The sequence below is a fragment of the Jatropha curcas genome, chromosome 8 (genome assembly GCF_041381405.1).
Source record: "Jatropha curcas cultivar XTBG-Jc1 chromosome 8, XTBG_Jcur_1.0, whole genome shotgun sequence".
Lineage (NCBI taxonomy): Eukaryota > Viridiplantae > Streptophyta > Magnoliopsida > Malpighiales > Euphorbiaceae > Jatropha > Jatropha curcas.
Genome location: NC_143158.1, coordinates 16,019,640 through 16,045,644, shown reverse-complemented (window position 1 = coordinate 16,045,644; position 26,005 = coordinate 16,019,640). Strand labels below are relative to the sequence as shown.

General features: G+C 31.7%; 2 protein-coding genes and 1 long non-coding RNA gene across 4 annotated transcripts; 2 read left to right on the top strand and 1 right to left on the bottom strand.

Annotated features, from left to right (window-relative positions):
• Positions 1–9,911: 9,911 nt before the first annotated feature.
• LOC105641371 (uncharacterized protein At4g15970) lies at positions 9,912–14,865 on the top strand. Its single transcript, XM_012225896.4, has 4 exons — positions 9,912–10,264; positions 12,034–12,399; positions 13,596–14,077; positions 14,732–14,865. The coding sequence occupies exons 1-4, from the start codon at positions 10,001–10,003 to the stop codon at positions 14,772–14,774; spliced, it is 1,155 nt and encodes a 384-aa protein (XP_012081286.2). The 5' UTR covers positions 9,912–10,000; the 3' UTR covers positions 14,775–14,865.
• On the bottom strand, positions 13,224–19,253 carry LOC110010306 (uncharacterized). Its single transcript, XR_002285283.3, has 2 exons — positions 18,916–19,253; positions 13,224–14,797 (listed from the first exon to the last, which is right to left on the bottom strand). It is a non-coding gene; the product is annotated as an uncharacterized LOC110010306 (long non-coding RNA).
• A 4,422-nt stretch (positions 19,254–23,675) lies between these two features.
• LOC105641369 (UV-B-induced protein At3g17800, chloroplastic) lies at positions 23,676–25,643 on the top strand. 2 transcript variants are annotated; one of them, XM_012225893.4, is made up of 3 exons: positions 23,676–23,995; positions 24,212–24,531; positions 24,630–25,643. In XM_012225893.4, the coding sequence occupies exons 1-3, from the start codon at positions 23,852–23,854 to the stop codon at positions 25,459–25,461; spliced, it is 1,296 nt and encodes a 431-aa protein (XP_012081283.1). In that variant the 5' UTR covers positions 23,676–23,851; the 3' UTR covers positions 25,462–25,643. The 2 variants fall into 2 exon arrangements, with proteins under 2 accessions (XP_012081283.1, XP_012081284.1); XM_012225894.4 differs by having other exon boundaries at positions 23,712–23,995; positions 24,215–24,531.
• The last annotated feature ends 362 nt before the right edge of the window (positions 25,644–26,005 follow it).

Sequence of the window (26,005 nt, the reverse complement as noted above, 5' to 3'; positions counted from 1 at the left end):
TGGGCATTCTCAGATTTATTGAAGAAATTAAACTTTATTTTTTACAAAATTTATATTTTTTTGTTATTATTTCTGGAAAAATTGATGAATAGTACTGTTCATTGATGAACAAACAGTTACTGTTCATCGATCGTTTCTGGAAAAAATAATGAATAGTACGTGAATAGTGCATTAATAGTGTGATGAACAGTATCGATTTCTGGAAAAATTAAGAACATTTACTGTTCATCGATGAACAAACAGTTACTGTTCATCAATCAATTCTGGGGAAAATTGATGAACAGCTACTATTCATTGAACAAACAGTTACTGTTCATCGATCATTTCTGGGAAAATTGATGAACAGTTACTGTTCATCGATGAACAGCTGTTTATTTTTGTCCAGAATTCATTTTTAAGTGATTGTTTACATTATTTCTTGTTCAAATGTAATTTAAGGACACATAAAATGGCCAAATATGAACAGAATATAATTTAAAGAAGCTTAAAATATTAAAAGCACAAGAACATGTAAAAAAAAAACACAAAAATATGTAAAGAAAAAAATACAAAAATGTTAAGAAAATTACCTGAACCTCAAATTGAGGATTGTAAATGGATCAAATGTCAAGAAGCTTTGTTTTCAAGGATTGATATGTTTTTTTATCTTTTAATTTTTCTTTTTATGGTTTAAATCACCTAAAATTGATATCTAATGCCAATTTTCCTCCAAATTAACTCACAAGAGTTTCTAGAGGAGAATGTGGTTGCAGGGTATTTTTTTAGGTTTTTTTAGATTGTGAAGTTGTGTGAAAGAAGTTATGAAAATTGTGAGAAAGAGATGAATTTATAGAGCTAGGTTAGGACTGTAGCTACAGTAGCACATTAACGTCTTTTTTTTAAATTTAATTTATTTTTATTTTTATTTATTTATTTGTTTATTATTATTTTTGTTTAAATCCTTGGATTAAAAGACTTCTAGATGGCATTGACCCATTCATCCTCGTATCATCATTGGATCAGGCGGGGCATAAAAAACACGCGTCAACAGTTGCCCAAAGAGGTGATAATCGAACACAAAACTTCCCCGAGTTATGAGACGAGAGAAGTCCTGGTATCCCAACTTGACAGCAATTAGATGCGTCTGATCATTGATTTCTTAATAAATGATGTTCGGCCAAGTGATAAATAAAAGGCGATCAAACTTTGTAGGAAAGCGGCGAACTATGCAATGGAAAATGGAGAGCTCTACAAGAGATCAAAATCACACCCTTAGGCAAAGTGTGTAACTGAAGAAGAGGGCAATTATTTTATGAAGGAGACCCACGAGGGTGTCTGTGGGGCACATGAGAGCTCGAATGCTATACTTAGAAAGATTATGCTATTGGGATACTACTGGCCAATAATGAAAAAAGATGTTCACCAACACGTTCACCATTGTAATGCTTACCAAAAATATGACCGGGCTCCTCAAAACTACAACCTTTAGGTTCGGCCTGGCCTTTTGCTCAATGGAGGATAGACATTTTAAGGCCTTTTCCTGCAACAACTGGGAAAAGGAAGTTTGTGGTAGTCGCCATTTATCACTTCTCCAAATGGGTAGAAACTGAAGCCCTAAGCACCATTACCCCAGCTCGGGTTATCAGATTTTTCAGGAATAATGTGATATTCAGGTATGCCATGCCCCACAAGATTATTACCAACAATGGAAAGCAATTTGATTCAAGAGCCTTCAGATCTTTTTGTGAAGACTGGTATATCAAACTCCATTTTACATTAGTAGCTTACCCGCAAACCAATGGCCTTACTAAAGTCACTAATAGAACTATCCTACAAGGCTAAAGAAGAGGTTGGATGGAGAAAAGCTAACTAGGTAGACGAACTAAATAGTGTACTGTGGGCTTATCGAACTACCCCTTGGCAAACAACAAGGCAAACCCCTTTCTCCTTAATGTACGGGACGAAAGCAGTAGTATCGGTAGAAATACGCATATCTAGCAAAAGAACAAGATAGTATGAGGAGTTGGTAGTAATGAAAGCATAAAGATCAACTTAGACTTGGCAGTGGAACTTAGAGGCAACGCAGCAGTCTAAGCTGAAGCACACAAGCAGAGGGTGAGGAGATACTTCAACAAGCAAGTTCAAAATAGGCAATTCAGAGAAGAAGACAGAGTGTGGCCTAAGGCAGAAAATCACCAAAGGCTAGTAGGTGTAGGCAAATTAGGGCAGAACTTGGAAGGTCCTAATGATGTTTCAAAGCAGTTGGACTTGAGCACATACAAGCTGAGGAAGATTAAAGGAGCCGAGCTACCTCGGACATGGAATGCTGATAATCTAAAAAGGCATATTGTATCTCCACTCAGTAATATGTAAACTAGTTTTATATTTGAATAAAAATAAGGCCTCCAGTTTTTTCACTCAATGTAGCATGCCCTTTAAATATACAAGGGGCATGATACATTGAGTTTTTCCTAAAGGATCTTATTTTAAATGTTCTTCTGTTTGGCTCGGACATACCCAGTTCGCCCAAGTGACCAAAGCGGTCCAATTTCACTTAGTCCATAGCTCGAACATACTCAGCTCGCCAAGTGACCTAGGCGGTCTAATTTCACTAAGTCCATAGCTCGGACATACTCAGCTCGCCAAGTGACCTAAGCATTCCAATTTCACTAAGTCCATAGCTTAGACATGCCTAGCTCTCCCAAATGACCTAAGCGGTCTTATTCGCTAAGTCCATAGCTCGAACATACCAAGCGCGCCTAAGTGATCTAAGCGGTCCTATTTGCTAAGTCCATAGCTCGGACATACACATTTTGTTGATGCAAAAACCTAAGTATAAATATTGATATGATAAAGAAGAACACTAATATAGGGAAACACTTAGAAGAAAAGCACAACACATAACAAAACGAAATAGCCTCTTTGCTTTTTCATTAAATCAAAAAATTGTTACAAAAATTGATTCCAAAAAGTTCTTACACAGAGATAAGTACAAAAAGTTTCCCCTATAGCTAAATACAAAGCAATTCCTAGGCTAAGCATCTTGCCCTGAAGGCAAATCTCTAGCAGGGCCTTGCCCCTGCAAAGAAATGAGGTGAATATTTGCCTCGGTATCCACCTGCAGCGGAGGCAAGCTAACCACGATAGGATCTTTTGGTAAAGAATCACCTCCAATCCCTTCAGCACCCTCCTCCTCTCCTTCTTCTTCATCATCAGGAAATATGCCATTCACCCAACTCTAGTCCTTGTTCGAGTCCCGAACCTTCAACACAATAACGATTTTGGTCTTAAGGCTCAAACATGCCTTCGCCAAATCTTCTGCTATTGCCCCTCCATATTTCGCAATCCCTGTAGCTCCTCATTCACCTCCGTGACTTTGTTCTCCAAATCTTTCTTCGTGGCCAACAGGTCCCAATTTTTCCTCCTTCCGCCTCTCAAGCTCGACATCACGGGCATCGATATTAGCTTTTTGCCAAGCTTCTTGCTCCCTCATAGCAGCTTCAGCGCATTTCAATGCATCTTCCATCTAATTTTTCTTTACTTCCATCTCGGTATAACCGCCTTTCAACTTAGTTATCTGGGCGAAGCTCAAATTGTTAGTGTTCAGCGCCTGCAATAAGCACTGATTGACAAAATCTTTCCTCGCCATGTCATCCAGATGATCAAATCAATGAACATCTACTGGAAAGAGATAGTGGCGAGCCAACATCTAGTTAGGCCCATCCTCTTGAAGACTGTAGTTTGCCCCATGCTTCTTCATAAATTAGCATCGGACATCCAAAGCTCACCAGCTCTAGGAGGCACAGAAGGGGGAACAGGGATCGACTCTTCTCTTTACCTTTTCCGACGAGGCTCGATTGTGGGGCTCAAATGGGCAGGCTTGGAATGGGAACCCCTCAAAACAACTTCAGTCTCAGTTGGCTGAGGATCTAGCACCGTTGGAGGAACTGCTTTTGCTAAACTATCAGCTGTAGCCTATTTTTTCATTGCCTCGGTCACCTTCGCCATCTTGGAACTCTTGGTCTTTTTAGGGGCCATGCCTACACAAAGGTATGAAAGAAAAATTAAAAAATGTCAGTGTAAAGGATTAAAATATAGTATGACTACGAACAAAATTTACCAGTGGGGGAAGGGTTCGGCCTCATAGACCCACTAGGAGAACATACTAGATAACCCACGGTTATCACTTGCCTTAGTTTAACAACAGCTAGTCCCCTAACCTTTATTAAGTCCACATAAATACGATCATAGGGGGTGAGCGAGGCAGGCAGATGGCAAAAGGGATGATTAGACCACCGGTTCAACATGTCGAACACTCCTAACCGCTTAACAATAAAAAATTTAGATTCCAGTTCTTTAGGGACAAAATCTTAGAATTCTTAGAAAAGAAATTGCAATCTTTCTTTGCTTAAAGGAAACAATGATCTTCGTTAGGGCGAATGGAGAAATGATAAAGCTCCCGAACTACTCGAGCTGTTAAAGTGTATCCATCTTAGCGAGCTAGGGAAGCTATGGCGCATAAGAACCTCAAGCCATTAGGGTGCAATTGACTAATGGTGATATTATATTCCTTAAATAACGATCTTAAAGGTTTAGACAAATGAAATCGAACTCGAGATCGAAAAATTTCTTCATACATCATAATAGAGTCTTCATCCAATGCCTCGGTCACCCTCATATTCCCTGAAGGCCTAATCAATTTACACTCTAGCACAATACTGTACATAAAACATATATCCAACAGCTCGCCCTCATCGATATTAGAGAGAATGTTGACGATCCTAACATTCTCCTTTCTATATTGAACCTCGCTCGCCTCTAAGTCTATATCCTCGAAGCTCTCATCTCCGGATTGATCATGTAATACTTGAACATCCTCATCCCTAGAGGAATTCATGATCCCAACTAATGAAAAAAGGAAAGAAGAAGATATAAAAAACTTACTTGAAAGTTAGAGAGAGAAGAAGTTCTAGAGAGAGACGCTCTAGTGGTTGAAAAATGGAAAGTGAAACAAATGAAGGAAGATAAAGGCCTTATATAGGCCAGGCAGGCACTGAAGAGTCCCCTCATTAAATGAAGTGACTCTCTGGGTGCCCCCCTCTAAGACGAACGCCTCGTTCTCTTTGAAATAAAAGCCTTCATAAAGCAACACAATAAAAACCTAATGTAAAAAAAATAAATAATAACATACAGTACGAAGACATAAGCACTATATTTGGACATAAAATGACCAAATAAATTAAGGGGGACTACTGTTAGCATATAATAATAAAATATATTAAATAAATAATATTAGACTCCTAAATAAGCTCAAATTATTAAGTAATATAGGAATCATAATCCTTATCCTAACACAACTGCTCTAGATCGAGTATATATACTTCAAATTTACCCTAAGTACGAGTTAATTCACAATTTACTACACCTTAAATTCTGATAGCTTAACAACCTGCTTTTGCTAATGGTGGCCAAGAAGATGCAAATGTGGCCAGACCTGATGGTATTCTTAAGAAGCAAATAAACGATGATTACCAATATAACCAAAATCTAAAAGATGTGTCCGATCCTGCAATGCATGAAGATAGTATTGCTAAGGGAAAATATGAAGTCATTTCTGCTTCATTACCTATAGGATTCAAGTCCGGAGGATGCAAAATAATGGCCCTTTTTGGATATGATGTGGCCGATGTAAGTGTTATAGAGGGTGAATAGGTTTTCTCTTAATCAGATTATTAACTGTAGTTTCATTTTATATGTGGCAAAAATTTAGAAGTTAAGAAGTCTGATTGTAAACTCAAAAAAATTTAGATCCAAATTCTATCATTTTGGTCGTAGCGTATTGAATTTGGACACTTCTTTCTAAATTTCAATTAAATTTTAAGGAACTAAATTTTGCTTTTAATTTTGAATTTGAACTGAAAAATTATTCAAGCTTAAACAAGTTAAGCCAAAATTATAATCTTCTCTCCTTTCTTTTCCCCGAAAATCTTGGAATTTATGGCCTTCAATGAATAAATTTAAAAATTTGTCTTTCAATTTGGCTACAAAATTCATTTTATTTTTTGGCACATATTATGTAAAATGTCCCCCCAATGTCATAAAGTGTCATAATAGAAATATGGAAGGTTTGAATTTTTATCAAAGTGATGCCCCAATCCATGCAATTAGGCCATTAATGTATTTTTTAGGACTGCCTCTAGCGTCAGCTATTGTTCCCATGATTAATAATGAAATCAACACTTATTAAGGGCATTTTAGAGAGAAAAGTTCAGTTAACTAATTTTCTTAATCCAATAGTTTTTTTAGTTTTCTCCAAATAAAGAGAATATAAAGAGTTTTTTTTTATTCATTTTTAAACCTTAATTTGAATTTGGGGTATAATTATGACATAGCTGCTTAATTTTTTTGTGATTTATTAATATTTTACTCTTTTTTTTTTTTACAAAAAATGTTATGTAATAGCAAACATAAGAATATTTTAAATTGCTTTTCTTGTAAATGTGAACGTAAATTTATAAAATGATACATTAACCTCTAAAAGCTAGTTAAACACTATGTTACCGAATACTATAAAAAATAGCATTAAAACACTAAAAACTAATTAAAAAGTTGTTGCCAAATACGGGCCTAAATCTATATCATAATTTCCAAATATAACTATTTAACTCCTAAACTTTTACTTAATAATCAATTTTGTTTAAATTTGAACTAATTCAAGACTTAATTTTGAGTGTATGATTAATTTGTGCCATTTTTGACAAAAAATAAAAAGTATTTAAAATCAAAAATTAGAAAACCTAAAAACATGTGGAAGTTGGAAACCGTTTGCTTTTTCTCCTTTTTCTTCTTCATATTCCAAGGAATAAATTTTTAAAAAAAATTTTAAATCCTTTTATCATTTTAAAATTTTATTTTTTAATCAAAAATAGGATAAATTGATTTTAAACTCAAAATTTATGTTCTAATTTGATCTAAATATTAATTTACATGAAATTGAACATTTTGTGAAAAATCAAGAATCAAATTGAGTATTTATAGTAACTTTCTTTTTTTATCCGATTCCTTAAATTTATTTATGGAATGCATCATATATTATATTTATAATTCTTTCTTTTTATGTTTATTTATTGTTGACATATGCAAATATATAATTGCAACATTTTGAGGAAGCAAAGTCGTGATTAGAGAATTACATATATAAAATAAAGACCAAAAAGCTTTTAATGGAGCTATTTATTTTATTCATATAAGACAAATGTCAATTTTTTTAACATTTTTTATATTATCAATTTTTTACTTTCAATTAGTGTTTTAGCGTTTTAATAATTAGACTTTCAGAAAGAAAATTTTAATTAATAAAATGTTTAAGTCATTATAATGTCATTTTCTAGAAACTAAACACTCTTTTTATTAAAAAAAAAAAAAGAAAAAAGAATGACGAGTGTGTAAATTAGTCAAACATCATAAATTATTAAAAGAATAATTATATTTCACACGACATCAGGGGTGGAGTTTACTAGTATGCGCTGGCAGCAGGTATTTTCTAATTCGCATTATTAGGGATATATACGTAATCGCAATTGAACTGTTAAGGCAAGAACAATGAGAAGAAACGTTATATTTCTACCTAAAAAAATAAATAAATAAAAACATAGAATTAAAATGAATGCATTACTTCACTAAAATTTTTTGATACGTGGTCAGGTCCACTATAAATCAAACCAATGAAAATATAAAATTTTTAAAGATTATTCACATTTTTATCCTTTTTTTTCCCCTAAATGGTAAAAAGTGTTTTTATTTCAAAAGTAATTATTCTTTATTAGTTTATTCCACGAATATATCTATATATGAGGCTAATCAATGTAAAATGGTTTTGAAAATATTCACAATTTGAAAGTTGAGTGTAATTAGCAAATAATATAGGACTTTTTTTTGTTCAGTTATTCATATTAGCTGATAGTTGGTAGCTGGTGACTAATAGCTTTTAGATGATGAATATTGTGCTAAATTTTTAATAGCAATTACTGTTAAATATACAATCCATTAAGGAAATAATTATTTTTATACACCATGATGTATTATATATATAATTTTTTAAATTTTAAGGTGAATATATTATTTTTATTTTAATGTGTGATGCAAAATTATTTTTGAAAAATATTTTATGCTTGACTGGTTTATAATTGATAGTAAAAGGAAAAAAATATTTGTTTATAAATTTTTGATAGTAAAAGAAAAGAATATTTGTTCATAAATTTACATTTGAACACAAGAGAATATTAAAAATTAAAAATATTGATACCTAAAATATTTAAAATTTTCAATTCTATTTATAAAATATTGAACTTTTCAATTTTTACTCTTTTAAATTGTGAAAATTTAGGTTTAGTGAAATAATTTTTTTTTTCTTTTTCATACTGAGTGTAATTCTATAGTTATAAGTGAAAATTCTAAGTGAATATTTCAATGTCCTTTTTTTATTATTTTAATATAATTGTTAATCAAACAAATATTTTTACTGAACACTTTTGCTTTTAACTGCTATTTAAGCAGCTAATATCTAACCGCTAATAGCTACTAAAATAACTAATAATTATTAAAACATTTAACAACTACTAGAGCAACTAAATTTGCCAAACAAACCCTAGGGAGTGTTCAGCAGTAGCGTTTAGTGTTTTGAACTAGTTAAAACACTATTTCTCTAAATTATTATGTTGAGTAACTTGATATATAGAGTAGTTTTCAAAGGTCTATGGAGTATTTTGCAAATGTTATCTTATCTAACTTTTAACGTTTCACTCTTTTTACTAATTTTTTTTTTACAACTTTATCCTTATCCTTAATTAATATAAAACCCTTCTATTATCACATTACATGTTTAATTATCTATATGTTTGGCTTATTTATATTTGATAGTAAAAGAAAAAAAAAATTTATTAATATATATATATTTAAATTCAAACAAATATTAAAAATTAAAAATGTTGATCCGCTAAAATATTCAAAATTTCCCATTTTATTTATAAAATAGTGAACTTTTCTATTTTTGCTCCCTTAAATTTTAAAAATTTAGTTATAGTAAAATCATTTTTTATAATGAATTTAATTGAAAATTCTAAGTGAATATTTCAATATCCTTTTTTGTTATTTTAAATTATTGTCAATCAAACGGCTGTTTTCATCGAATGTTTTCGCTTTCAACCAGTATTTAAATAATTACAACTAGCCACTAACATCTACCAACTAACAGCTATTAGAAGAGTTAATATTGTCGAATATGCTCTTAACCTTTTTATAAAATACTATCTTAACCTTTAAAAACTAATTCAAACGCTACGTTATCAAATACTATAAAAATATAGCCGTTTAAGCTACTTAAAAAGTTGTTGATTAAGATAACTTAAAATAATGTTAGAATGAATCAAGTATATCAATACTAGTTATATTCATTCCAATACAATTTTAAAATTTTATGATCATAAGCTTTTTCTGTTTGCATATTTATATTCATTATATAATTAGTTGAAAATATATTTTCGGATGATTTTCAGGGCAAGCTTGATTTTAATTTGGACAGAGTTTTAAAATCTGCTTCCATGGAGGATAAAACAGTAATCCTAACAACATTAAATGAAGCATGGGCAGAACCTCACTACATTTTACTGAATTTTACTAGTGGTCCCAAATTAAGTTTTTTTTTTTTTTTTTTTTCATTTCTAAACCTTAATTTGAATTTGGGTATAACTATAAAAAAGAAAAAAAAAAGAAAAAACATGAAATTGGAGTGTTCCAGAGATTGAATATAATAAAAATCGAAATATAATAAAACTCATTAAAATAATTAGTTTAGCCTGTTCCTAGTCTTTTCATAGCGTTGTCATTAGAGAGAATATCAAAAGTAGATACTCGTTCCACCATTCATTAGCCATTAGTTGACTTAGTCATTAGTTGACTTACTAAAACTCTACAAGTTTCATTATAAAAAAAAAAAGTTCAGAAAAAACAAGATCAAACGAACATGACGATGAACAACTTATCATCAGGAGCTCCTCTCGACATTGAAACCAAGCAGCCATCGTCGCCTTCTTCTTCTTCTTCTTCTTCCTCAACTCCATGGAGAAATCATCATATAACCACCGGCAGAATTTCAGTTCTACTTGTTTTAGTAGTTGGAATTTCATGCCTTGGTTTATACAAGTCGGCCAATCCTTTTGGATCTTTTCCTCTCTCTCTTCATTTTGCGTCTTCTTCACTTCCCATCACCAATAAATCCGTCTCTCCGGTGAGTTTAATTTCCTCTGTCCAATTATTCTTTTCTTTTGTTTCACTTGCTAATTGCTTGTGCTTTTTTACATCTATACAACTTGTTATTGATATGTGAATTTAATTTTTTTTTATATAAAAAATATTTAAAATTGCCTTTCCTGTAAATGTGAACGTTAATTTATAATAAGTTCATGTTTCACCTGCACACTTACTTATTCTAAATCATAATTTTCAAATTTAACCATTAACTCCTAAACTTTTACTTAATATTAAATTTCGTTTATATTTTAACTAATTTAGAAATTTATTTGAGTTTATGATTAATTTGTGCCATTTTTGACCAAAAAAATAGTATTTTTTTATTTTTAAAAATAATAAAAGTTATTTAAAAATCAATAATTAGAAAAAATAAAACATGTGGAAATTGAAAACCGTTTGCTTTTTCTGCTTTTTCTTCTTCATAAATTTTTTAACCAAAAATAAAACAAATATCACATTTCTTAACATTTTAACATTTTTTATATTATCAATTTTTAACTTTTTATTAGCATTTTATTACTTTAATAATTAGACTTTCAGAAAGAAATTTTAATTAATAAAAATGTATAAGTCGGTATAATGTCATTTTCTAGAAACTAAACACTCATTTTATTAAAAAAAAAAAAAAGAAGAATGACGAAAGCGTGAATTAGTAAAACATCATAAACAATCAAGATAAAGTATTAAAACAATAATTGCATTTCACGCTACATCAGGGTTGGTGTTTACTAGTATATGAGCCGGCAGCAGGCGTTTACTAGGTCACCATTATTGGGGAAATATAAGTAACCGCAATAGAACTGCTAAGGCGAGATTCAAGAACAACGAGAAGAAACGTTATCTTTCTATCTAAGAAAACAAATAGATAAATAAATAAAAGAGAAAATTATGATTTATATATTTTGTCATAATATTAATATTTCGCTGCATTTTAAAATACATAGTTTTTTCAGTATTTTTTGTCTATTATTATATACTTCCGTCAACTTTTTGTACTTTTTCATGAATAAATTATTATTTTATTCCTATATTTGTCAAAATTAACTATTTTTATCTTCATACTTACTAATTATTTTATCATTATATTTTGCAAAATTAATTAATATGTCATTGTATTTAACGGAAAAATGCAAAAAATTAAGAGAAGATGTGACAATGCAACAGAGGCAAAAACTAGGAATAAAACTATGTATTTTTAACTATGCATCATATATTTACAAAATACAATAATGAAATAGTATTTTTTTTCTAAACAAAAACATCGTATTTGAATGGATGCATCATCCAGTGAAACTTGCAAAGACCCATATTTATGGGTCCACTCATGAATCAAATTAATAAAAATAAATTTAAAAAAAAATGTTTCATGTTACTACTTTTTCTACTAAATGATTAGAAATACTCTTGTTTTAAAAAAAAAAAATATATTTTTCATTTGTTTGGTAAAACCATGTGCTGAGTTTAACAAATATAAATTTTTTTGAAAAGGTTGGCAATTTAAAGATTGTATTTAATTGAACGATAAAACTAATCTAATGTATAAAATAAAAACCTACTTATACAACAACTTGCTTATTAACTACTAAATTTTAAATTTATATTAGAATAAATCAAATATATCAATAATAACTGCAATTTTCTAATACAATTTTAAAATTTAATGATCATAATCTTTTTCTGTGTGTGTATATTACATTTATTATATTATATAATTAGTTGAAAAATATATTTTCCGATCATTTTCAGGGCAAGTTTGATACTGATTTGGAGAGAGTTCTAAAATCTGCTTCCATGAAGGATAAAACAGTAATCCTAACAACATTAAATGAAGCATGGGCAGAACCTCAGTCTATAATTGATATCTTCTTGGAGAGTTTTAGAATTGGGAACCGTACACATGGGCTTTTAAGTCATTTGGTAATAATATCATTAGACCAAAAGGCATATGCTCGTTGCTTAGCGTTACATCCATTCTGTTATATGCTAAACACTCAGGGCCTTAACTTTTCTAGAGAAGCATATTTCATGACCTCAAATTACTTGGAGATGATGTGGACCAGAATTGATTTTTTAGCTACTATTCTCCGAATGGGCTACAATTTCGTCTTCACGGTACACTCTTCTCTCTCTTTTTTTGGCTATTATGTTATTATATTTTAGATTAATCATCTCATAAATTCTAATTTTGAGTTTTATTTTTTTAATATCAGATTTTAATTTTGTGTTAATCCCATCTAAACCCCTGAGTTCAAGCTTGTATTTTTTTTTTTTAAAAAAAAAGTATAAATACCTAATATCAATTTTCTATTAAATAGAAAATTTTTCCTAATTAGGGTTGTGAGATATAATCCCAACACTTTTCATTTATTTTTCTAAATGTTGTTATACTTTTAAAAGAAATGGATTTGAAGGGAAATAGATGAAATACATTTTGAATGTGTTTAGGTATGAAATTTTTTTTTTATTATTCATTAGAAGTCCCAATGAGCTGGAATAATACGATGGACTACACAATAGGAGTAACACTCTCCTTAATTTACTAAATTGGTGAAAACTCTTATAGTCAGGAGGACTCAAACTCAAAACCTCTCAATCCTCACACTAATGAGAAAACCAACATAAATAAATAAACAAACCACAATATAAAATTTACATAATTCATTCTCACATTAGATAATTATAGTGATTTGGTTATATTTACATATATGTCATCATGCACTATATTCATAACAGTTTAACTCCATACGTTTCCAAACACTTATCACATCCCTTAACAAAACCATTGATTAGTTTAAGTTACAATAAATTACTGAGTCAATTAACTATACTACCTTTAATTTATTTAAATTACAATAAATTATTGAAAAATTGAAACAATCACTGTACAAAGAGTAAAAATGGAAAAACTAATTTATTATTTCTGAAATCTACAAATGGGAAGAGGAGTAAATCATTGTACTTATAGTACTTGCAAACCCATACCTAATTGCAATATAGTAATGTAGTTTGTCCCTCTCATTCTTCTCTAAATATTTACTATTTCAATCTTATTACATTGACGCCATCACCATTATTACTTTATGGTACCACCATAGAGTTCGCCTCCTCAAATTCAACCTCAATTAGGCATAAGGATTTATAAGGTTTTGACTCAAATCCTAATAAGTCTCCACCATGACTGAAGATTGGGTGTCTTCAATTATCATCGAACTTCTATACTTGAGTTTAACATGAACATACCATTTCCACACTTTTAATTATTGTATAGGCTAGTGTTATAAATATAAGAATTCGTCGTTTTTGGTCAGGACGCTGATGTAATGTGGCTTCGAGATCCATTTCCACACTTTTACAGAGATGCAGACTTCCAGATAGCTTGTGACCATTATTTAGGTAACCCTTCCGACCGAAATAATCAGCCAAATGGTGGATTTAACTATGTCAAATCGAATCCTCGAACGATTAAATTTTACGAGTTTTGGTACTCCTCTAGAAAATCTTATCCAGGGTTGCATGATCAAGATGTTTTGAATAAGATCAAACATGATCATTTCATTGACGAAATTGGACTACAAATAAGATTTTTGGACACAGCTTATTTTGGTGGATTTTGTGAGCCCAGCAAAGATTTTAACTTGGTATGCACAATGCATGCAAATTGTTGTTTTGGTTTGGAAAGTAAAGTTCATGATCTTAGAATTGTGCTTCAAGATTGGAGAAGATTTATGTTGGCCTCTTCAAATTTAAGTTTATCTTCACCATTCTATTGGAGAGCTCCAAACAAATGCAGGTAAATTTTTTAATTATAATAATTAACAACATTAAAAAATTATTAAACCTTTTATTTTAATTAGCTTAAAATAGCTAAATCTTTTTTTTTTTATTTTAAAATATATTTACTATCAAAACATATCAAATCAATTTTTATTTTTAAACAAACATTGAGTTTAATTGACCAAAATTAAAAATTATCTTAATTAAACGATGAAATGATTTAGTCCTAAATAAAATAATTTTTTCCTCAATTTTCTCAAACTAAAAATCTTTTTTATTTCAATTCAAACTGAGTTGGGTTGTTTAATTTGATTCAGCTTTACCTCTACTCTATGTATAGATTTTAATTTCTAATATTATCATTTGTCTTGTCAATACTTATTTATTTTGTAATTTCAACGAATTTTGAAAGTGTGTTTATCAGAAAAACTTTATTTATTTATTTATTTATCTTCAGAACTTTTTTCCCTCTAAAAACATAATATGACAATAAATAGTTGTAGATTAATCTATAAATCTTAGACATAGTTTTTTATTGTGAATTTGTAAATTTTATTTTTTATTATATGTTATGGATTAATCTGTAATTCAACAGTTCCATTATTGAGACACAAATAGTTTTATTTTTTCATTTTATTATTTCTAAAATTGTCCATTCATACAAATTCAGTCTCAAATCTTTCCATCCTCCCAAATTGCCGGAGAGTAATTGAACAACGCAATAACCATCCTCTCACTGCAAGGACAATTGGATGACGGTAAGAAACCTGATGTTCCTTAAAACAATAACATCCATTGGCAAATTTTATTTTATTTTTCGTTACATAGTTCTTGCAAATAGAAAGATAAAAAAAATTCCATTTCTTTTTGAAAATAATAATAATAATGTGATAGAAATATATAAAGTTGTACTGAATTCATGTATTGAAACTTGAAATTTTAAATTGTTTTATGCATTTGAAATTTAGGATTTTTAATATTAGAAATTTAAATCAAATTATTCTCCCTTTATCATATAACTCTTTTTTTTTTTTTAAGAACTTTGTCACATGACTTTTGTTTTTGTTTGACCCCAATGACTTGTACACAAATTGAGAAATTTTAATTAATGTAGTAAACTTATAATTTTTTATTTATCTTTTCCTAATATACCCTTATGTTAATATTTGTTAATTCTCAAAATTGAGAATTGAGAGCATTTTTTCATTCTAAATCTCTTTAATACCTTATCAATGTAAGTTCTTTGAGATAATCCTAACAGTCCTTGTGATTTATAACAGAATAATCTCTATTCCAATCACAAAGGATGCATCTCCCATATCTTTCATTTCAAAATTCTTAGAGAGAAAACCCTTTACATCATGCAACAACCCAACATCATTCGCAGCAAGAAGAATGTCATCGACATATAGGACTAACATAATGAGCTTCATATAAATACACCGATCAACAGTGTTTTCTATAAAACCATATAAAGTGATGATATTATTAAACTTAAGATACCATTTACGGAAAGTTTGCTTCAGTCCATATATTGACTTCTTTAACTTACACACCAAGTTTTCCTTTTCTGTGACCACAAATCCCTCTGGTTAGTCCACATATACTTGCTCCTCTAAGTCACCATTAAGAAAGGCTGTCTTTACATCCATTTGGTGAAGCTCAAGATCATAATGAGCCACCAAAGCCAAAATAATTCTTAAAAGAGTCCTTTTTAGAAACTGGAGAAAAGGTCTATTTATAATCAATGTCATCCTTCTGAGTGTAACCTTTAGCAACAAGTTTGACCTTATATCTTTCAATGTTGCCCTTAGAGTCCCATTTGGTCTTGAAAACCAATTTACAACCAACTTGTTTTGACCTCTCAGGCAACTCGACCAAATCCCAAACTTGATTATCACTCATTGATTGGATTTCTTCCTTCATGGCATTAAACTACTTTTCAGAAGTATCACAATTCATGGCTTTCTGGAAAGAGACTGGGTCCTTATCAATGCTCAATTCACATTCATGCTCAAGTGAATAAACCACATAATCACTAGAAATAGTTGGCCTTCTTTGCCTTTGTGACATCCGTAATGCTATTTCTTGTGAAACCACTTGATCATTCGTGAATTGTTCATTATTGCTGGTTCATCATTTATATGGTCATTTTGTGGGTTCGAAATGTTGTTTTGTTGTTCAACCATGTTGTTAAACCGTGATACAACAATTGGAACAACAACCGAAGAAGAGACATTAGGAAAATCCATCTGAGTTGGATTTTCAATCTGAATCTCTTGCACATTCACCTTATGTGGTTCACTGCTCCCACTAATTTGGCCATTTTCAATAACCGAGCATTACCAGACTCAACAAATCTCATATTATGGTTAGGACAATAAAATCTGTACCCTTTTGACTTGTCAGGATATCCTAAGAAAAATCCACTAACTGTTCTAGCATAAAGCTTCTTTTCATATGGATTATATATCCTTACTTCCACTAGGCAACCTCAAACATGAAGATGCCCAAATCTATTGTTCATAGAATTTGTTTGATAAAAATAGATAATAAGCGGAAGCGTACCTTGATCCATAACAGCAGATCTATATTATGGGTTACCTTGTTGCGGCAATTCGATTCTCACCGTAACAACAAATCTATGTTTCTTCCTCTGGCCTTTTGTCCGTAAGTTTTCTCTCAATGGTCAGAGAATAATCAACAGCTACAGGAGTTTCTTTTATGAGCTCTCTAAAACAAGCTATCACCGTATGTGTTTGAAGCAGCCGTCACACTCTCTATTTTGTTTTCTTTTCTATATTCTGTGTTAACCGTAAACTGTTGATCCCTTTATCTTTTATAAGGCAAAGGAAGAGTATTAAAACTCTAACTAGCTCTTATCCATTAAGCCCAATAACCATCATCTTGGGCCACTTTAATTAGAACCAGTCATTTAATCACATGGGCCACATATAGATTATTAAATAATCTAACATGTAGAGTCTATTTCTAAAACTCAATCATCTAAGTAATAAATCAAACTATATAGTTAAATATTTGCCAAACACTAGTGCTTACAAACAAAATGACCCAATTTTTTATGTCTGACGACTTGACCTGCAAACCCACTATAGTGCTTACAAATGTGAATTACCATTAGTCGGTGCTTGAACCAATTTTAATAATCTGTTGCACTTTAATCCCCTTTTTTTTATTAGGTTCTGTTTTACAAACTTTGAACTTTCTAATCTATTAGTAATAATTTGTTTACTAAACTAATCTAATCTATACATTAAAGAAGTAGTACTATCTCATTTGAGACAATATGATGCACTACCTTAGAAATCGCAAGGAGTTCTGCAGCTACTAACTTTTTAGGACGATTGTTATTGGGTTCTTGAGATATAATTCTGGTTTGTTCTAGAGGAGAGAAAGGTTCTTCAATCCATTTATGGGTAGAATGAAGAGTGAAACCAGTAAAAGGAACTTTGAGAAGCTGACCAATCTTTATAGGTTTTAACACAGACTTTTTACCATTGACATAGCTAAGTAGAATGAGGGGTTTATGTGAAGTCAAAGGTTGAAGATTGGCATAGAAATCTTTGACTATCATCTCATGTGTGGGACCATCAGAGGTAATCAAATGAAGCCTCCTTGTTTTCTAAAGGGTTCTAAGAATCCATGTCGGATGAAGTGCTCAACATCATCTACAAGACAACCGGGGTGAACAGAACGTTTAGCAAAGGCCCTAAATGCTTCAAAATTTCTGGTTATGATAGGGAAGTCAAAATTAGAAAAGGGAAGAGAAGAGGAGGTACTACTAGTGCCCTTACGTTTTGGAACCATAGTTTAAGAGTTCTAAGGCGAAAGAAAAAGGGATTAACAAAAGCCCAAGACAAATGAAACCAATGTATTATAGAAGAGCCCATCCACCAGCATCTAACAATACATCAAATGCCAATACAATATAGTTCCATATACAACACAAATAGTCACAACCAAACAATAGCAACAGTCACAATGATAATCAATAATCAGCAGGTATTGTAAATAATAAAAGTTGCAGCAGAGATACCAGGCAAAAATGGGTTTAACAAAGGAAGAAAAATCCGTTAAACAACTAAAACGAAAAAAAAAAAAAAAGGCCAGCCAAGAACGGAGATCAGGACAAAACAAATACTAATAAATAATTTTCAAGCAAAACTCTACTTTAACGTTACCCAAAAACAACAACTTAAAATCAGTAGAGCAAATGAATATTTCAGTTTTGAGAATTAAATTTTAATGGAATTGAAAAAACCCCAAAAAGAATATTGGAGTTCCAATTTTTTGAGAGCACAACCTTAATGGCAATGAACCTTTGCTGCAGAAATTCATATTTAGATATAAAACAAATGATAATATAAACTAAGTTCCAAGTAAGAATCATCTATAAATTCAGAAGTAAAATTTTAAGCAATAATAATGTCAAATATTTCATTAGTTGATTAATAATTAATAATATTAGAAATAAAGTCAGGTTCCTTCCTTCTATTTTTCATAAGGCCAAGACGGGGCTCTTCTCTTACCTTCCATTTGACAAGTATTACTATTAAAATCAAGGTATTCATTTCCAGCAATATAGAGCATAAAAATCAAGTTTCAGAGTGTAAGAGAGCAACAGACAACAAACTCGGGTTTAATTCATAAAATGCAGAAAAGGTAGGAAAAATACAGCAACAATATAACTCAGAAATGAATAAAGGAGAGAATCTGAATTTTTTTTAATCAAATTAGATAATCAAAAAACATTTATGTTAAAGAAAAACCAATGCCAAAACGAAAGAACTATCCAGTAGAATAAGGAGAAAAAAATTAAAGATAACGCTATACCTGAAGAAGAGGCATAAAAGCAGAAACAGAGTGGAGAGAAAGAGCTATGGTGGAAAGATAGAGCACCAAATCTTGGCTTGCTGAAATTCGATAAAATACATAGGTTTTCGAGTAGAAATTGGATTAGGTTTTAGGAAGGGAGACAGAAGGCGTTGATGGAGAAAACGATTGAAGAAAGTTAGAACACGACAAGGGAAAGACAATCAATTTTCTATAATGCACATTTTTCTTTTCTTTTTTTCATATCAATCAGTCCCATGTTGATGTAAATAAAACGCCTATGTCTATATATCATATCGCTATGCAAATATTAATGAAAAAAAATTTTCGTATTACTTGTTGATTTTCATACTGTGTGTGTATTTAAATATTTAATACAATTACGAACGCAATCGTACCACGTGTTGCGCATGTTGGTAATCCACGTTTCACACCCCTCAATTGTTATTACATGGAACACACTAAGAGCCAATACATAAGATTTGATTGAGGGATAAGTTTGTTTACGCGTTAATTAATTAGAAGCGAAAAATGCAATGCCACAAAAATATCATATTGCACTCAGAATGGAACGCGTAGACCCTTATTATATATGATCAACTGCAGGCAAGCAACATCTACACGTGGACAAATACGTGTCCCTATTTTCTGGTCCCAGAGATCTCCCGAAGTTTTTTAAATCAAGACTAAATTAAGAAAATCTTCAAAATCAAATATGAAATTACCAGCAACCCCTTTCCATGTCCCATTTGATACCGTTTTGTCTATCCAGAAAAATAAAAAATAAAAACGTGGGTTGAGCATTTATATTTTTTAATTAGAAATGTTTCCTTCTTTCTTATATTTTATTATGACAGTCACGAGGACGTGTGCTTTTTATTTGTTTATAATATGTTTTTTCTTATATTAAATTGTAAAATTATTCAAAGATCCAATAATCTATATTAAAATTTTTTATTTATCATTTTAAGTTATTTTTAAATTCATTCATAATTTTAGATGACTTGTAAAACTAATAGAAACTGAAAATTAACTTCATTGAGTATAAGGGCTGCTCTGCCCCTAATTAAAAAATAAATTATTTTAGTTTGTCATATAATTAAGTAAAATTATTTTTTTGGGTTTCAATAAAATTGAAAATTAAAGTTGAATTATTCAAGTGATGAAAATTTTAAGTTGCAAAATCTCATTTCATTATCATTATTTTTTTGAAGAAAGCATAACAACTTTTATGAATATTGGAAAATTCAGTAACAAACAGCAATTTTAGCTGTTAGCTATTAAGCATCTTAACTATTTCAGATGCTAAAAATTCAACTTTAAATTACTTTTCTATTCCACTTTAAGTAGCAGGTGTCATTATACGGATCAAATAATAAATATTCTTCTTTAGACGGTCCACGTGAGATTAGGCGAGCTTGACTTGTCTTCGTTTTCTCAATCTATTGCTGTTGTTAGCTCTTTTATAACACATTAAAATATAAAAATAATATTCACACAATTTATTTATACATCCTCAGATATATCTTTAATGGTAAATGTCGAGTATTTTTATACCATTTTGTTGGTGGAGTTCGGTACACTTTGTCACGATCATGTTCACGGATCAGACAAGCGTTAAGGTTCAAATAAACTTAAAGCCACCGAACCTGTTGTAAGCTTAAACTATAAAATTTAATTATATCAATGTCTGTTTCAAATATTTAACTCATATTATCATGCACCATAAATCTCATAATTTTATTATTCTTTAGCCCAAATATAACATCTTAAATAATTTATAGCCCAAGCCCAAATATAATCCAATATATATATAATATAGGCTAACAGATTCAAGCATTTTCATAAATGATTAATTAAACATCCTCATCAGTTTACTGATTTTATTCCTACAACTGCGGAATTCAATATCAAACAGAATAATTAGATTTTGTAAACTCACAATTACACTTAAATATTTTCTTTTCTAGCTTTGCGGTGAAGGAAACAAAGCTTTAACTAGGGTTTATGAGAGTCTACTTCCTAGTAAGTTAAACAAAACATGTGAGTTTTATAAAGAATAATAATTATTGTACCCCACACGCATTCACACAAATGTGTAAATAATTAAATCTAATCATCCGACTAGTTATATGATCACGGAGACAGTCACACAAATGGCATCGCAACAATACTCATAAATATTTACACCTTCACATAATCACATCACGTGGAAATTGGTCTGTGGCATCATCGAAACCCTTGATGAGCCGTCCTCCCACATCTATCCTCTCATAACGTGTGCACTAAGGAGCCGATTCCCCTATACATGGCCGATCAGTCTAATCCTCACTTGACCAGCCATCTCATTGTTTTTCCATTCTCTCTTTTCTTTTCCAAACCAATTGGAGGCCACACTGTGCTTTTCCATATTATCCATATCATATTATCAGGTGCACACAGGCACCAATCTCCCCATACCTGGTCGACGGTCAAATTCCATATTTTCATCATTTCCAAGACCGTCCTCACAAACCCATGGTGAGCCACTTCATCCCAACTCCACACAAACAAAGTATAACATTATCACAACACAATTAATCAAACATTATAATTAAATGCAAGCATGATAAACAATTAAATATCATGATGCAATTGCACAACTAGACATTCATATTTAATTACAATTAAATAAAGGAGTAGTAATTAACAATATATTATAATAATTGACCTTGGAAAATAAACAAATAATTAAATAATAAAATAATTAAAGAACTTTATTTATTATATATCAAGTTAAAGGATTAATATGAGTAAATCTATTAACTTATTTATTAATTATGATTAGCCTAAATTCAGTCAAAATTTTGGCAAAACCTCCCTAAAGTTTAACTAAACCACAATTTAACAATAAAATATCAAAGCCCATCTATCGGACAATTCACATCAACTCATCCTATCCGCCATAACCATATTCAATAATCATTCGTTTACTCAATTCATACAGTCCATCCATCGGGTAATCAATCCAACCAATCTATCCACTTCAGACTACCTGTATTATCCACCACACTCACATATATACACTTAATAATTTCAAATCAATTAATTAACAATTTATATTAACCTACGAGCATGTTCCAATGCTATTTTTAATTATTCTATAACTAGTTACTTGTCTAAACCTTAAATTATAACACCTCCTAACTTTTTTTTTAATTAAAATTCCTAAATTAACTTACATAAATATTAGTTAGGAATTCTTATTTCTATATCAAACCTTCTAGTCATAACTATTGTTCATGAAATATATTTAACAATATTCAAAATTAAATTGCATCTTACAATATGCCACTAACTAATTCCTAGCAAGAATTATATCTGATTAATTATTTATTCGAATTCAATTTAATTTAATCAAATAATAATTTTAAATTTAGAATTTGTACTAAAAATGGGGAATTGGTCTTAGCATGTATCAATTGAGAATCTGGCGACGATTCCATGATCAACGCAAAGAGAAGAGGATTCTGCCTCTTCAGACCCGCTGAAGTGTTGCCGGCCGGTAGTCGGACGTCGCCGCCGTCGCCATCCATGGTGGCTGGGAGATCACACCTAGTCGGCCACTTCACGAGGCTTGCACCATTCTGCTCGAAATTTCATGGGGAACTTAGATTTGATGTCCGTTCGTCGAGTCAGTGGCCAGTTTGGCCGGAACGAGCGTTGACGGCTGCTTGGTACGCCATCAATGGTGGTTTCACCATTTGAGTCCTATCGTTGGAACTGAAGGGGGGGAAAATGTTTAGGTGACCAAGAGGAGTCGATTGGAGGTCTCCTTGTTGACTGCCTTTGCTGATAAAGGCGAGAATCACCGAAAAATGTTACCGCACGGTGTTGCACGAGGTCTTGTCTCGACCCTTCTCGTTTCAGGAACCATTTCCACGAAGCAAAGCCACAGATGCTTTCCTCTTGATGTGCTCTCTGATTTAATGTCAAGGCTCACTGGATTTGGTGGCCGAAGGCCAGAGATTGGAGGAGAGGCTGAGAAGAACGCACAGGAGAAGAAGAAGAAGAAGAAGAGAAAAAGAAAGAAGAAAGGCGGTTCTAGAGAATTCTGGGCCGTTCCGGTTCGATTCGAATCGGTTTGGTCCAAATTAGCGATTCGACTCGGTTTCCACTTGGTTTATGGGTTTTTCACTTGGTTTTCGAAATTTTAAGCTAATTAACGGGTCTGATTTAACAACAATTAAATATTTTATTGTATAATCTCATTGGTCGAATTTAAAATTTAGTTTTTAAATAAAAATTTTACGAAATTAAATTTTTGAGTCGTTTCATCTACCATGGAGTTTTGTTCTGTTTCGTGTTTCTTCATGTTAAAGAGTTTTAAATGTGTTTGCATTTTTTCCTGATTTTATAAATATAAGGTGGATTTGATCTTTTTTATTACGTATTTCAGATCTTTAAGTGCAGATAATATTTTCTTTTGTAATGACCAATTGAGCTTTATAATATGGTGTATTCATCATTTGGTAATTTCAACTCTTTTTTAACATATCAAATATAATAAATTTAAAATGAGTACAGTTGTAGAGAAATTTTTTTACCCAAATTAATAAAAGATCAATATATGTTAAATTATTATAGCAGTGGCAAGGCGGTAGTTTTAATGAAATTTAAGGGGATATAATTTTGGTTTCAGCCAATACGAGTGGAACGCTAATCTGTAAGATGACATTATAAAATTAGTATAATTTTAGCAAAGAGACGCCTACCAGATTAGACTAAGACCAAACAATTTTATATCAAATATAAGAAAGAGGCTCGCAATTCTCAATCATCTCTCAGCCATCCCTCTTTTTATATCTCAGTCAAGAGTTTCGTATTTAACTCTAGATCCAATTATTCGCAAATCTTTGCTTATTTTTGTTTGATTGTTCCCTGAGCTGTGAAGAAGATGGAAGCAGCAGCGTCAGGATCTGTTCTTCGATCCGCGATTGGGATTTGCAGACCTACAAGTTCTGTTGGGAGACCACTGTTCTTGGCCGCCAGTCCTCCCGATTCTCTGCGATTTTCTATTTCATATCACTTCCCAGTTAAGGTACGTTGGATTGGGTTTAGGGTTTTGCTATAATTTTTCTTTTCGAGTCAAATTTATCTGCGTTAATCTCTCATCGCGTGATGGGTTTCGCTCTTTTGTTTCTTGAAATATTAGATTCTATATTTGTGTTTTGGAAATGGTAGATGATAAATATTTGGATATTGTATGCTGGAAAGGTGTTTGATAAATTTTCTCTTTTTTTTTTTTAATGAACAGCAGCATTCGTATTCAGTTTCATATGGAAAGTCAGGGAGAAACAAGAGAGTGGGTTTTGGAAGTAGGAGATGTACGGTAGTGAAGGCATCATCCTCATCTTCATCCTCACCATCTTCGGATTCTGGTGGGTCTCTAGCTCCAATAGCCCCACTTCAGATGGAGTCTCCAATAGGACAGTTCTTGTCTCAAATCTTGATGAGTCACCCACATCTTGTACCAGCAGCAGTTGAGCAACAGCTTGAACAACTTCAAACTGACCGTGATGCAGATAAAGAGAAGGAAGAACCTTCTGTTACTGGCACTGACTTGGTATTATATAGGTTAGTTGCATATTTTTTGTAGCATAACTGTGGTGTGTGGTTGATATATTTCATGTCAAGAATCTAACTGTGGCTTTTTTTCCCTGAAATTTTAATAGGAGAATTGCGGAGGTGAAGGCTAATGAAAGGAAAAAGGCTTTAGAAGAGATTTTATATGCCTTGGTTGTGCAGAAATTTATGGATGCCAATGTTTCTTTGACACCCACAATAGCCCCCTCTTCTGCCGACGAATCTGACCGGGTGGATACATGGCCTGGCCAAGATGAGAAACTTAAGCAACTTCACTCTCCTGAAGCATATGAGATGATTCAGAATCACCTTGCTCTCATTTTGGGAAACAAGATCGGAGATTCTACTACAGTAGCACAAATAAGCAAACTAAGAGTTGGACAGGTCTATGCAGCATCTGTGATGTATGGGTACTTCCTCAAGCGTGTTGATCAGAGGTTTCAGCTTGAGAAGTCAATGAAAATCCTTCCAAATGTAATGGATGAGGAAGATGATAATTTGCAACAAGCTGCAATGCAGGATATGAAATCTAGTGGTGGAGAGGATGCCTTTGAAGCTATGTCGTCCCATCCAGAAGGCTTGTCAGCTGGTGGTATTAGTCCTGGGGGTTTTGGCCATGGCGTAAGGGCCTCTCGACTTCGAAGTTATGTTATGTCCTTTGATGGAGAGACACTCCAAAGATATGCAACAATAAGATCCAAAGAGGCAGTTAGCATTATTGAGAAGCATACAGAGGCCTTGTTTGGAAGACCTGAAATCGTAATAACACCTCAAGGGACTGTTGATTCTTCCAAGGATGAACTGATGAAGATCAGCTTTGGTGGACTGAAGAGACTTGTTTTGGAGGCTGTGACTTTTGGTTCTTTCCTATGGGATGTTGAGAGCTATGTGGACTCAAGGTACCATTTTGTGATGAACTGAGCAATGCAAATTTGTTCCAGACGTGCAACTAACCAAATTCAAATGGAGTAAATTAGAGTAAAATTAGGCTTTCACATCTTATAGGAATTGCAGTGATACCTCTGTATATAGTTTATGTGATGTATTTTCTGGTTTATGCACTGTGACTTGGGGCGGGCTATGTGAAATTCGTTTCTCTATTATATCTATGTCTACTGATCAGAAATCAGAAATTGGGAGGAAGAAAACGCGCTCATCCTTGTATCACAGTTGTAGAAAATCGTTAGCTGCAGAAGATTTGGTCATAAGTTCCATTTGACATATATTCATTGAATGTTTGAAAGAATATTGTATTATCTTTTCTTTCTTTTCTTAATCATTGTTACTGGTATTTTTACTTTTTGAGAATGAAAGCGAAAAAATATAATGAGAGCTCAGAAGAGCAGAATTTCCTTGATCCAAGGGTGATCCCCATTTTAATCATTAAGAGACAACTTAGGTGAAGATCGGCAGCAGATTGATTAGCCTGCCTACGCACATGAAACTAAGTAAAAGGCAGAATATG